The sequence below is a fragment of the Vombatus ursinus genome, unplaced genomic scaffold (genome assembly GCF_900497805.2).
Source record: "Vombatus ursinus unplaced genomic scaffold, bare-nosed wombat genome assembly UNPS02014847.1, whole genome shotgun sequence".
Classification (NCBI taxonomy): Eukaryota; Metazoa; Chordata; class Mammalia; order Diprotodontia; family Vombatidae; genus Vombatus; species Vombatus ursinus.
In genome coordinates, this window is record NW_020954625.1 from 4,923,776 (window position 1) to 4,937,658 (window position 13,883).

Sequence of the window (13,883 nt, forward strand, 5' to 3'; positions counted from 1 at the left end):
GACTTTCAAATCTATCAGGACCTTTGGCTTCCCATCCTGAACCATCTCACTCCCAATCTGCTCACTCCTTCTGCCCATTGCATGGGTCTGGTAAGCCAGATGCCATCCAGTGTCAGCCAGCAGGCATTTATTTGGGGCCAGGGAGGAGTCCCAAAATTTACTGGCAAGGGCCAGGCTGGAAAGGAGCGGGTGGGGGAGAGGGGTCTCTGCTCGTAATTTAGTCCTGACACCTGAGTTGCCTTGGAGAAGAGGAAAGCTACCCACAGATGGGCTCCCCAACTTGGGCCAGTCACTGGCATCCCAGCCAGACAGGGAAGACCGGAGAAGGTATGAGTCTGGGCTCTCAGCTCAGAATGTGGTTGGCCACAGCGGTCAGAATGATTGCCTGTTTATTTGGTGCATACTGACAGAGCAGACTCCAAAAGAGATGCCGGGCAGAAACCGTTCATTGAGCATTAAAAACAAACAAGAAAATCAAGTGAGGCTTGAGCTCAAATTATTGGACAGAAGAGCTGAAAGAGTGTTAGACTCTGAGAGATTCAAAGATGAGATGACAGGTGGCCCTGCCCTCAAGGGACTTCTATTCTAGTAGTAGTAGCAGTGAATATAGCCCCACTCAGGTTCTTAGAGATAATCTTATCTGACACTCTCATTTTATAGATGAGGAAACTGAGGCTCAGAGAAAGGAAATGACTTACATGCATACAAGTATCAGAGTCTCTTTCCAGTACATCACACTGCCCTCACCTAGCAGTACAAGCAGGTGAAGCATGTTGTCAGCTCTGCACTCCCATGTGGTGGAGTAGGGGAAAGTGCCAGCCCTGGATTTAGAGGTGCTAGTCATCCGTGTGACTTGGGAAAGTCATTCCACACTCTCAGCCCCTACAGGTCTCAGTTTCCCCATCTGCAAATTTCTGGAATTGGTGTTCACTAGATGATCTCTATGGTTCCTTTACAGCTCTTAAGTGTATGATGGAACTGGAAAAGGTGTGGAAAGTTCTCTGTCCTCCCACCCCCATAATGTCTTCTTCCAACCCCTGGCCATTCCTATAGCACCAAGATAGAAATAATGTGTTAGGAATGGATAATGATAGTTCAAGCCATTCTGTGCCATTAATACCTTATTGTCAATTAATAGAATTGGGGAGTTAGTATGCACCAAGACCTGAAATATACTTTTGATAGCAGGGGTATGTGGAAAGATCTAAAGTGGAGCTGAAACTAAGACGGGGTGACCAGAGCTTTGCCCCCACGATGTTGAAATTTAGAGGGTGTGAACAGCCCTTCTCCTTTAGCAGTTTAGAAATAGCCGAACTTTGTGTCTCATTGGCAAAAAACACTCCTTCTTCATCTCCAGTAGCCCAGGTGAGTTCTTCCCCTCCACCCCAGACCAGCCCCAGCCTCGTGCTGCCTGAGGTCTCCCTGCTCTCCTCATGGGTAGTTGGTGCTACTTGCCCCAGTTACAGCTGTGGTCCCAAGGAGCGGACACAGCCAAGAGGGCAAGCTCAGATCAGCTTAGGGAAGCTCAGAAGTGATCCCCTGGGATTCTGGGCAGGGGGTTATGGTAGAAAGCCCTGGGTGCCTAAGGTTACCGGGTACAAGGGGGAGGAAGGGAGCAGATGCCCGGAGCCTCAGTTTCCTCGTCTGTAAAATGAGACATTTGAACTAGATTTTCTCTTAAGGTCACTTCCAGGTCTCTTTGCTGGCACTTCCCAGTTTCCTCTGGGCTGGCCTGCTCGAAGGTACATGCAGCATCTCCTCCCCCTCCCCTTCCTCTCTGATATTTCCACCAAGATCACCAAGGTTCAAATGCTGTCCTCAGGAAACCTGGTGGGGGGCGGGGGAGGAGGAAACACAACAACTCTCTATGGGCCCCTGGGGGTGGAAGAGGAGTGGACTGCACTCAAAGGCCAGATCCAGTCTCCTGGTCAGTGGGCTTTCCTGCCACTGTAAGCAAATTAAATCAGCTCCAACCAGACTGGCCCAACATCTATCACGCAGGCAGGCCCCTCTCTCCCTCCCCCTCCCCTCCTTCTTTCTCTCTCTCCTTCTCTCTGTCTCTCATCTGTTTCTCTGTTCTCTGTCTCTCTGTCTCTATCTCTCTGTTTCTCTCTGTTCTCTGTCTCTCTCTCTGTCTTTTCCTCCCCTCTTCCTTTTCTTTAAAGCGATTTCCTCAGAGGCAGCTAGTAGTACAACCCTGCTTCTTAGGGTTATTATGAGGATCAAATGAGATGTTTGTAAAGTGCTTAGCACAGTGCCTGGCACATAGTAGGTGCCATCAAAACGTTAGTTGTTGTTATTGTGGAAATGCTTATTCCCTTCCTTTCCCCACCTCAGTACCTCTGGCACGGGCATAGCTCCCTAGGAGCCCAGTGGGGGCTTTCAGTGCAGCAAAGCCTTTCCAAAGGGCTCCTTCTTGAATCTCTGCTCCCAGCTTTCTCTTCTTTATAATAGCTAATATCCTATCGTGTTTTCAGTGCTGTCTCATTTGAGCCTGAATATAACCATGATGTAGCTAATAAAGTTCTGAGGGTCGTGGAAGTATTGCGAATTCATCTGTGTGGGACACGCCCATTGAAGAAGCTCACAGGATCTCAATATCATCTTCTCAGCTATTTTATTATGGCTAGAAGGGACCCTAGTGCCAACTTGATGCTGCCCATGCAGGATTTGGACCCAGGACTCCTACTCCACAGCACCTAGCCATTCTACCACTCTGCCTTTCCATTATAAATACTAATTACTGAGTAGAAAATGGAGGTTCACTTTAGTAAGTGTTTTGTCCCAGGCTGCACAGCCTCAAAGTGAGTTTTGGCAGACTCGAACCCAGGTCTTCTGACTCTTGACCCAGGGCTCCCCATGACACCATGCTTCTACAACACTGTAGCTTCTATACACATGCCCAATGGAAGGTAAGTTTCTTGAGGGCAGGCACTGCTGCTTTCTATTTCTGTACCCCCAGTGTAGAGTGCCATGCCCTCCCCATAGCAGAAACTTTAAAGACCTTTGTTGAATTGGATTGTATTCAGTCTCGGGTTGACTCAGTCCTCTCTCTGCTCCTGGTGTTTTCTCCTTCCCATTGTGATTCTGGGTAAAAGTCTTTTCCCCCTCCCTCACCCATCCATTGTCCAGGCTCTTCCAGTTGTCTCATCTCTAAAATCACAAGTTTCGGGTTTTCCCCACATGCCAAAGAGGTAGTGGGGTGTAATGGAAGACCACTGAATGAGCTGGGGGGAGGTGTCAAAGGCCTAAGACTTGAATCCACAGCTGTCACTGACTAGTTGGGCCCTCTGGGCTGAGCCCCTTTCCCTCTCTGGGCCTCAGTTCCTCTCTCTGTAAAACGAGCAGGTCAGAGATGGTCTCTGAAGTTCCCTCGGCTCTCCTGTTCCCTGATTAGCCCTTTCCAGCTGAGAACTCTAGACACAATAGCTTCCATGTTCAATCAGAAGGTGAGACCTGTGGGTCCTTCCCAAGCTCTTCTCACAGGTCCCTCCTCCCCCCGGGGCATTCCGATTCCTCCAGCAAATGGTCCTTCCCCAGGACTCCCCCACTTTCTTTTTGTTTGAGAGCCAAGAATCATCTCATTAACCTCCAGATCCTCTTTCCCAGCCCCCAGAGCCCAATCTCCTGTGCCTGGTGGGAGGGAGTTTCCCAGGGTTTCCATACACCCTTTTAATTAACCCAGATGACCCCCTTCTAACTAGCTTCATCTGGGAGCCTTAAAGGAGCAGGCAAACCTCTCATTCAGGAGCAACCCCATTCTATAAAAACCTATCTTCCTCATCCCTAAAAACCTTGGGGCACCAATCCCATGGGCTGGCAGAGAAAAGCCCACTTCTGGCCCAGCCGGGGGACCTAAACTTTGTGTCTCCTTCTTGGGTGGCCACCAACGTTTAATCCTAGGATTAAATGGAGAGTCAGAGCTGAAGGAACTATAGTGGTCACTGAGAGATGAATTGACTTGCCCAAGGTCACTCAGGTGGGACCGCTGAGGTTTGAACCAAGGTCCTCTGACTGTAGATCCATTGCTCTTTCTGCCACACCTCGTGGCAATCAATCAACAGGCATTTATTAAGCACCTTCAGTATACTAGACACTGTGCGGGGTGATGGGGACACAAAAGGGAAAATAAAAGAAGCAATATGGATATATACAAGTGTGTACAAAATAAAAACATTGGACAGTGAGGCAGTGTAATGGATAGAGTACCACGCCTGGAGTCTGGAAGGTCCAAGTTCAAATATGACCTCAGACACTTAATAGCTGTTTGACCCTGAACAAGTCACTTAATCTTGTTTGCCTCAGTTTCCTCATCTGTAAAATGAGCTGGAGAAGGAAATGGCAAATTGCTTTAGTATCTCTGCCAAGAGAACCCCAAAGAGTTGGGTGCAACTGAAACGACCAAATGATGAAAGCAAAGTAAAAACAGGTTAGTCAACTACAAGGCCAGTGGCGGAGGTGGGGGTGGGGTGGGGGGGGACTAGCAGTTGGGGATACCAGGAAAGGCTTGATGTATGGACTTGAGCTGATCAGGCAAGAAGAGGGGGGATATATGAGGCAGAGGAGAGGAGGGAGAGCATGCAGGATGACTGGACAAAAGCTTGGAGATGGGAGATGGAGGGAGTGTACAAGGAATGAAGAGGCAGCCTGTCTGGATGGATGGAAGAGTCTGGGAAGGAGAGTGATGTACAATGAGGCTGCTAAGCTGGGCTGGGCCCCAGTTGTGAAGGGCTTTAAAAGCCAAACAGAGGAGTTATATTTGCCTCCAGAGGTGACAGAGAGCTACTGAAGCTTATTTATTTAGAGGAGTGGCCTGCACTTCAGGGAAAATTCTTGTGGCAGCTGTGTGGATGGAGTGGCCTGGGGAGACCAATTAGTAGTCCAGGGAAGAGGTGATAAAGGGTCTAAGCCAGGATGGCAGCGGCGTGAGCAGAGAGAAGGTATCAGAATTCAGTGAGAGAGAGTGAGGAGTCAACGATGAACCTGAAACGGCTATCCTCTCCCCTCACCTTGTGCCTCAAGGCTTTCTAACCCTCCCTTAATATCAAGAATTTTAAAGCTGAAATTCAATTCAGAGCTTCTTTTGTTCAATTTCCCAGAGGAAGAAAATGATCCCAGGGAGGGCCTCCCAGCACCATATGTAAGGGTGATTTCAAACTGTGAGAGGTTTGGGCTGTCTGAATCTACACATGAAAGACCAGGAATGTGGCAGGTAGGAGAGACAATGACCTTGCCTGATGGGCTTAGCTTTGTGTCTCTGCCTTTTCCACATCCACTCCTTTACCTGGAAGAAAAGAAGGTACTTGAAATTGAAAAATTAGGAAAGTATGATTCCTCTGGGCAGTGATTGGGTGAAGAATTCCTACGTGGATGAGGATGAAGAAAAGGCGTAGTCTAGACTTGGGAGATTAAAATCAAGAGGCACAGGGAATGTTCACCCTACATTAGAGCAAGTTTGGCCTTGGAGATCTAAACCCTGTGACCAGGAAGGTCAGACCAAGCCTGAGGATAAGCCTGAGGTTGGAGCCTCTCAGCTGTATATTCTAAAGATTCAAGAGTGGCACCGCTCTTTGTTCTAATGAATACTAGGGATAAAAAAAAAAAAATTCCTGGGAGATGATAGGTCTCTTATCCCTGCAGGACTCCTAAGGGAATAGGATGGCTTACTCCATAAAGCCCAGAAGGGATGTTCCCCCTCGGGAGGGCTGCTGCTGGTCCTATGACTGAGGCAAATGCAGCTGCTTTTTAAAAAGAGAGCCTAGCAGAGCCCACTCTTCTCAATGAAGAAGCAATGATATCAGAGCTGGGAGAGCTGGGAGTAGTGGCCAGCAGTGACTGTGTATCCAGCGGATGAAGTCTATGCAAATGTCAGAGACTAGTACGCAGCAGGCCAAGTGGGAACAACACGATCATGTCACTAGAAGATCCCAGCGGCCCCAGCTAGGGGGGAAACTGCAGCCCTAGCCACGAGGTACCGACATGTATGTGCCTTATCCTTATGTGCAGGCCTTGGCTTTGACTGAATTGGGACTGCTGATCGACTATTACAGGTAATACAGGGGGCTCGTGAGACATGGTTTCAGTGAATGCTGACCTACAGAGAATTTGAACCTACGATAGCCTTTTCTGGGGGCCCTGCCCTATGAGTTGGGGGAGGGGTGCGTTCAGATACTACAACATGTATTCAGAGCTGGTAGGGACCTTAAAGGTCAACTTCTCATTTTACAGATGAGGAAAGTGAGGGCCCAGAAGGTTTAAATGGCTTGTCCATGGTCACTTGGGGCTTGTGCTGGGGCTCAAACTGAAGCCTTTTAACCCCAAATACAGTTGTCTTTCCATTGCACCAGCAGTAAGAAACAGAGACAAGATTAGGACTCAGGTCTTCTGACCTTAAGACCAGTGTTCTTTCTGCTAGAACGTGTTGTTACACCCACGATAATCACTCAAACATTTTTATCCCCCCCAATTTTTTTACTTGTCCTTCCTCCTTCTTGACTAGTGGTGTGGGTAGGAAAATCTAGGTCATTTGGTGGGTGTGAGGACAATTTGGGTTTAGGTAGACCTCTGCTCCCACCCTCCATAATAATCCTTTATATATATATATATATATATATTATTTGTATACCTTATTTTTATAAGCTTTATATAGCTTATTTATGCCTATGTAAACTTTATATAGTTTACTTATACCTTATATTGCTTATTTAGACAAGATATTTTTATATTTATTCCATCTCTACAGCTGCATGGGCAATTGGGCAGGAACCACGATTGCCATGTTCCAGGTCTCCAGGCTGGTTAGTGGTGGAATCAAGACCAGTATCCAGGGGTCCTAACTCCTCACCCCCTTCTCTTTCCACTGTGCCTGGCTGCCTTCTATGGAAGTGAATTCTCCTGAGAAGAGAAGCTTAAGTCAATTCAGCTAAATTCAGCATATGTTGTAAAGGACCTACTGTGTCAGGCATTGGGAGTTATGTAGAGTTTGGACAAGAAAGGTCCTTATCCTCATGGAGTTCAGCAAGATGAGACAGAGGGATTGTGAATAGACGCCTACACTTGGAGTCAGGAAGAAACAGTTCAAATCCTGTCTCTGCTACTTACTAGCTATGGGACCCACAGGCAAGCCAATGATCTTTTATCAGCCTCAGTTTTCTTACTTGTAAAATGGGGATAATAACACCAGGCACTGGCTCCATCAGTCAACAAGCATTATTAAGCACCTGGGACTCGGGCTCTGAGAGGTAAGCTTTCATTTTCCCTTGTTCCAAATCATTCCACTCTCCGCCATGTCACTTCTGCCCAGTTCAGCATGTGCTCAGCCAACAGTCTCCTTTCTAACTCTGTTGTTGTTGTTCAGTCGTTTTCCGTCTGACTCCTCATGACCTCATTTGGGGTTTTCTTGGCAAAGATACTGGAGTGGTTTGCCATTTCCTTCTCCAGCTCATTTTACAGATGAGGAAACAGAGGCAAACTGGGTTAAGTGACTTGCCCAGAGTCACACAGCTAGTAAGTATTTGAGGCCGGATTTGAACAAGTGACTTGCCCAGAGTCACACAGCTAGTAAGTATTTGAGGCCGGATTTGAACTCAGGCTTTCCTGACTCCAGGACTGGTGCTCTATCCATTGTGCCACCTAACTGCCCTCTATGTGTTGTCTTTTCCCATTAGAACTCAAGCACCTTGAGGGCAGGGATTGTCTCAATGGCTTGTACATATTTGGGTCTCAAGTGCTGAGCAAGGTACATGGTACCTACTAAGTAGTATCATTCATTCATTCAATCGTTCATTCATTCATTCATTCACATATTAGGCGCCAGGCCCTATGAGCACTGGGGATACCAAGACAAAAATGAACAAGTTCTGCCCTCAAGGAGCTTCCATTCTGTCAGGGGGCACAAAGTGTAAATACACGAGGTAAATTTGGTGGGAGGAGATCGTTAGCTGCTGGGCAAGAGGGTTGGGGAAGACTTTATGGAAAAGGTGGCACTTGTGGCTCAGACACAGTGAAGTACATAATGTGCTCTGTACACTTTAAAGTTCTAGAAATGCCAGTTAGCAGCAACAGAACCACCGAAGGATGCCACAGGATAAACGGATTACAAAGAGGGAAATAAAATTTTATTTAGGGAAAGATGCTTGTGGGGAAGGGGAGAAAGGCAGTTCAAAACAACTATAGTTATACACATTCACTTCTATAAGATCATATGATTTAGAGTTGGACCTCAGAGCTCATTTTGTCTATATGGGAAACTGAGGCCCAGAGAGATCCGACGATTTGCTCAAGGTCACGCAGGTAGCAAATGACAAAGCCAGGATTTGAACCCAGATCCTCCAACCCTAAACTGGCATACTTTTTTCTTCTTCTTCTTCTTCTTTTTTTTTTTTTTACTGAACTTCAAATTACCAAATTTGCCTCCAAATTATGGCTGGAGAGTTAATAAATTCTTAGTGATGACTTAACCCAACTGCTTCATTTCACAGATGGAAAAACTGAGTCCAGACAATGAAAAGGACTTATCAAAGGACACACAGCAAGTTAATGGCAGAGCGCTGATCCAAACCCAGACCTCCTGGTTTCAAATTCAGCAATATAACACGCTTCCTCCCATCCAGCTCAGGGAGGCTAATAAGGTTTTATAAAGTTTGTAAGTAAAACTCCCCATTAGACTCGTGGAGGATGTTTGAATTTTTGCTTACATCCCCCCAGCCCAACACACATCCACACACAGACACTGGTGACAGATGAGACATTGTTCAGGGTCATGTCTGAAACACTCCCCCTGCCCCATTCCCTTCTTGCCCTGTTCGCTCCTTACCTGGGGGACAGTTACATCTCAACGATGTATCCCGGGGCTCTCGTCGCCTGGTCAAATGAAGTTTCAGTTTCTACAGGAGGGAGGAAAGAAGAGGGAAATCAGCTCCAGATCATAAAGCCAGGCATGTCCTTGTCACAAGGGGTGAGGAGGACATTGACAGGGGAGGAGAAGACTCCAAGAGGGGGAAGCTAGGCTGATTCTGAGTGGAGGACAGATGACTGTTTCTGGATCAAAGCCCCAAATTGAACGGCCTTCAACTTTCAGCCCAGCCCCGGCATGATAGGAAGCAGACCAGTCGGGTCCCCTCTCTTTGGGTTGGTCTTAGAGATGCCAAGCCAGACCATATGACTTGTGAACCAGTTACTGTCTGGCTAAGCCACAGTCTGGTGCCCACCCGATGACATCCTGTCTTGTGTCATTGGCTGTTTTCTGTACCTTCTCTCTGTAAACTGGACAGCAAGGAGTGAGTGGGTGTTTAGGTCCAAGGTCAGCTTTTCATGGGTAGTAGTGACCCAAAGTGGGGTGATTTCAAGGGCATCTGGAAGACTCCCTTCCTCCAACTCATCCCTCCCCCACCTGCCCCCAGATACCAGAAATGCCTTTAACTGAGCTCAAGTCCTCTTATCAAGCAAGCTGAGATGGGGCTGCCATGAAAACAACCCTAGAGGGCAGGGGGTGCAGGGGGAGCCTTCAGTGCTGGTCATGGGCTGGTTGGATTGATTTAAAGCTGGCAAGGACCTGAGAGATAATCTAGTCCAATTTTATGGGTAAGGAAACGGTGCCATAGAGAGGAGGAAGCAACTTGTTTAAGGTCAGAGGCAGAATTTGAACTCAGTTTCCCCACCTGAAAAAAGAGAGGACTTAGACTAGATCTCGGAAGTTTGTTTGTTTTTTTTTCCAACTCCAGATCTTTAGGTCCCATGATTGTTGAATGGAAGCGACTGAGCAAGAGATGTGTCCCTTTCCATAAGCCCAACTGGGCTGGTCAAGGCAGGATTCCTGTTCCCCTTAGCCAAGATTCCAGGTGTCCTCACATAGACAAAACAGAGAAGGACCTCATTGTCAGCCTTTAAAAATCCTTGCATCAATACCAAAGAGAAAATGCCCATTGGCTATTCATTCCACACTGAGAATGCCAGCTCCAAGTTCCTGAGTGTTTTGGGCCAGGCGCCTTTGACGTCAGGCCTGCATCCCTGATGCAATCTGGACTGGACACTCCCCATTGTTACTCATTGGATCCTAGGATATAGAGCTCAAGGAACATTTTATGTCATTTAATCCAACCCCCTCATCTTACAGAGGAGGGAACTGAGGCTCAGAGGGATTAAGGAAACTGCCCAATGTCACCCAGGACTAGAACCTCGGAATGTAATGGAAAGAGCTCTGATTTAATTTGAACTTGGAAGTTGACTTGGAGGCTCAGCTCCAATGCTTCACTAGCTTTGCTACAATGAGCCAATCACTTCATCTCTTTAAGTTGCAGATCTCTTGCCTGGTAATAGACCTTAAGCAGATCACAGGATCAGAGGATTTAAATTAGAAATCAGATTCAGCATTTCAACCCAGATTCTCAGGCTCTTTACTCCCCGTCACATGTGCATTCTATACTCTCCTGACCTACTTGGTGCTCTCTCAACATGGCGCACCATCTCTTGCCTCCATATCTTGGCCCAGGTTGTCCCCCCCCACCCATGCCCAGGCCTGGAATGTTCTACTCCCTCACCTCTCCCTTAGAAGCCCTAACATCCTTCAAGGCTTTTCAAGAGCCGTCCCCTTCATAAGGTCTTCCCTGATTCCCTCCAGTGTTAGTTTCCACACTTTTTCCCTCATCCCAACACGAGTATTTATTTTTATTTATCTATGAACTAAATACAATCTGGGAACCAGAGGTCCAAGCGAGGACACCCCCACCCTACCTCCAATCTTCCACTTTCCCCTTCCTGTCTGGATACTGACCACCCAACCTTACCATTTTGGGAGGGGTCCAAGAGTCCTTTCCCTACTCTGAACCGTGAGCCACTTCCCCCTACCTCAAAGTGGCAGGCTAGGCCCAGGCACCCCCACTTTTGCTTACACTGCTTGAATGAACAGCGAGATACCAACTCTATCCCTTCCGGCAAAGTGGAAGATCATTGGGCCTTGCCATCGGCTCTACCAGCCCTGGGTCTTACCATCTACCCTGTGCTATGCCTTTTAGACACCTGGGCCCACTGTGGCCCATTGGGCTGTTCCATGTGAACTGGAGCTCAACCCTTCCACACATCTCAGGACCTTGGGGGCAGGACTATTTGACTTTTCTATTTGTATTTCCAGTCTTGAGTACATAATAAGTACTTTTAAAATGTCTTTTCACTTATTCATTCATTTAATATGTTGTGTCATCTAGACGCAAACCTTAAAACAACATATAAATGTTAGCTGTCCTCATTATCATTGTCACCCCCATCTCCCAGGAGACCAGTGGCTCCTTGAGGGCAGGGACTGTCTCCAATGCCTAGCATAGCGTCTTGTACGTAATAGCCACTAACTCAGGGTCATCTAGTCCAAATCCTTCATTTTATAGATTAGGATACTGAGGCCTAAAGAGGTTAAGTGATTTTGCCTAAGATGATACAGCAGTAAATGACAGAATCATGATTCAAGCTCGGGAGGCACCAAATTCAGTACCCAAATCAAGCATCTTTCCACTGTACTCTAATGTTTCTCTAACCAATGCTGGACGGATGGATGGGTGGATGGATGGATGGATGGGTGGATGGATGGATGGATGGATGGATGGACTCCAAATACAGTCTTCTTCCAACATGCTGGATCATTTTGTAGGTGGTGAGACTCAGGGGTGGGTACCACTCCTCTGTTCCCGTCCTTCAGAGCTCTGAGCATGACATGGGAAGATGGGATGGCATCCACTATGTGCAGAGACCTAAGCCAAAGTCTGGGTGATGTGACCGAGAGGGAAAAGGCATCAGTGGAGGTCTCGGTGCCATCTTATCCGTGTCTACCCCATTGGTTCAGGTTGAGGAATAGATCCAGGATCAATACAAGGTGTCCGAAAAGTCTTTGTGCTTAGCTTCATAGCTTAGAACTGAACTTTGGGACAGTCTATGTAAGGGAGGATCTGGACTGAAGACCAAGTCTTGTGAGCTCACCAAAGGAAAGATGCTCAAAACTAATACCGTGGGCACCCCAGCTGCCCCACACCTCCCATCTCATTGGTCTAGTACTTTGTTTTGCCTAGACTATTAAAATGGTGATAATCGTTTGGCAACCAGAAGAAGGGGGAGAGAACCCAGGTGTAAACTGTGGCAACTCGGCCTCGATCGAACCTCTCCAGCTCAAGCATTTATAGATGAGGAAGCCAAGGTCCATGAAGACCAAGTGAGGATTTGATGGAACAGGCAGCCGCTCTGTCCTTCTAGCAGGTGTTTGCCTTTCCATGCACAGCCCCTAGCACACAGTGGGTGCTTCATAGAAGCTTGTTGAGCGCACTTGAACTTAATTGAATTAGCTGCTCCTGCAGGCCCCTGTGGGGGCTCATTTATTTCAGCCTCCCACTTCTGCCATGTCCCCAAGATCCTGGCCCACAAATGGGCCATGCCATCTCAGCCATGCCCTTGGGGGAGGGCACAAGTAATTGATAAATGCTTGAGTGCTATGGATGTCACACCTCTACCCTCCCCTCTACCCCGCCGCCATGGCAGGTGGGTACACCAGACAACAAATGTGACAAGGATTTGGAGGAGGGAGAGAAGCATGTGGACAAGGATGGGTGAGGAGGAAGTGGGATCACAGACCTGGAAGGGGCTCTAGGGACCATCCAACCTCCTATTTTTATAATTAAGGAAACTAATTGACTTGCCAAAGCTGCACAGGTACTGTGTTACAGGTAGGATTTGAACCCAGGTCCTGTGACTTTCACAGTACTGCACCATCTCCTATGAGAACCTTGAAGGACCCAGAGGTATGTGGAGGGCATTCTGGAAGAGGGTTGTGAACAAAGGCACAGTAGCAGGAAAGGGGAAGATGTGTACAGGATGGAATTTTTCATGAATTAAAACCAGGAACATTGTATCCAGTACAGTGCTTGGCACACAGTAGGTGCTTTAAAAGGGAATGGCAGGAGATGGATGGAATTGCAATGAATAGGGATCTATCAGCCAGCTTTGGCCCTCAGGATGTCCACCCCCCAATGGAGCCATACCTAGGAGATGGGAACATGCCCCAAGCACTGTAAGATTCATCCAAGGCACAGGCAGATTTCTCAGCCACAAGCCCCCAAGCATGGGTTGTTCTGCCTGGCCAAATCAAAGCAAAGGAAATTGGGAAATCCAAGCCCACGACTCAGAATAATTGGGTTAGGCTGGGAGGAGGAAGTGAGAAGAGGAGGTGGTCACTGAAAATGGACCTACCCAACACAAGGCTCTCCTTACACAGCAAAGTTGGCCCAGGATCAGAGAAACACAACTTGACAAGAGAAGAGGCCAGAAGAATGAGCTGAAAGCCTTCCAGTGCACCCTCCTGCTTCCAAGTGAGCTTTGCCAGATGGGAGGATGATCTCCAGTCTTCTGAAGAGGGAGATGGGGTGGTGTGGTTGGTGTAGACAATTTGGAATGTGGATTGGGCACAAGAATTATTCAATCTGGAAACAGTTGAAGGTCTGGAGGAAGCTGGGGTGGGACAGTGGGGCAGGGGAATGAAAGATCAGATACATTAGAGCTGGCCAGATCTCTAACAGAGATCACCTAGTCCAGTTGACTCCTTTTACAGATAAGGAAACTGAGTCTTGGAAGATTAAGTGACTTGGCCAGTAGTGGAGCCAGGATACCCTTCCCAATCCCCCAACTCAAAGTCTCCTGGTCTCTCTGCTACCACACATGGTCTGCTTCTCAAAGCTCCCCCTCAAAGGGTCAGCAACTGTACTGTGATTCTGAGGAGAAAACATGATTTGGGATTTTGTGGTTTATTTTGGACAGGCTTGTGAATTCCTAGATGCAAGTATAAGTCACCTGGCCACACCCACAGGTAGAGCCAAGGAAACATGATGAAGTGACTTCCTGCTAGTCCAGGA

The 13,883-nt window shown here is 47.6% G+C and overlaps 1 protein-coding gene across 1 annotated transcript in view; it reads right to left on the bottom strand.

Annotated features, from left to right (window-relative positions):
* Positions 1–13,883, bottom strand: part of COL13A1 (collagen type XIII alpha 1 chain) — a 212,940-nt gene that overhangs the window by 183,717 nt on the left and 15,340 nt on the right. The window contains exon 2 of the mRNA XM_027840607.1: positions 8,816–8,885. Within this exon, the coding sequence (XP_027696408.1) occupies positions 8,816–8,885 (70 nt within the window). The remainder of the gene's footprint in view (positions 1–8,815; positions 8,886–13,883) is intronic.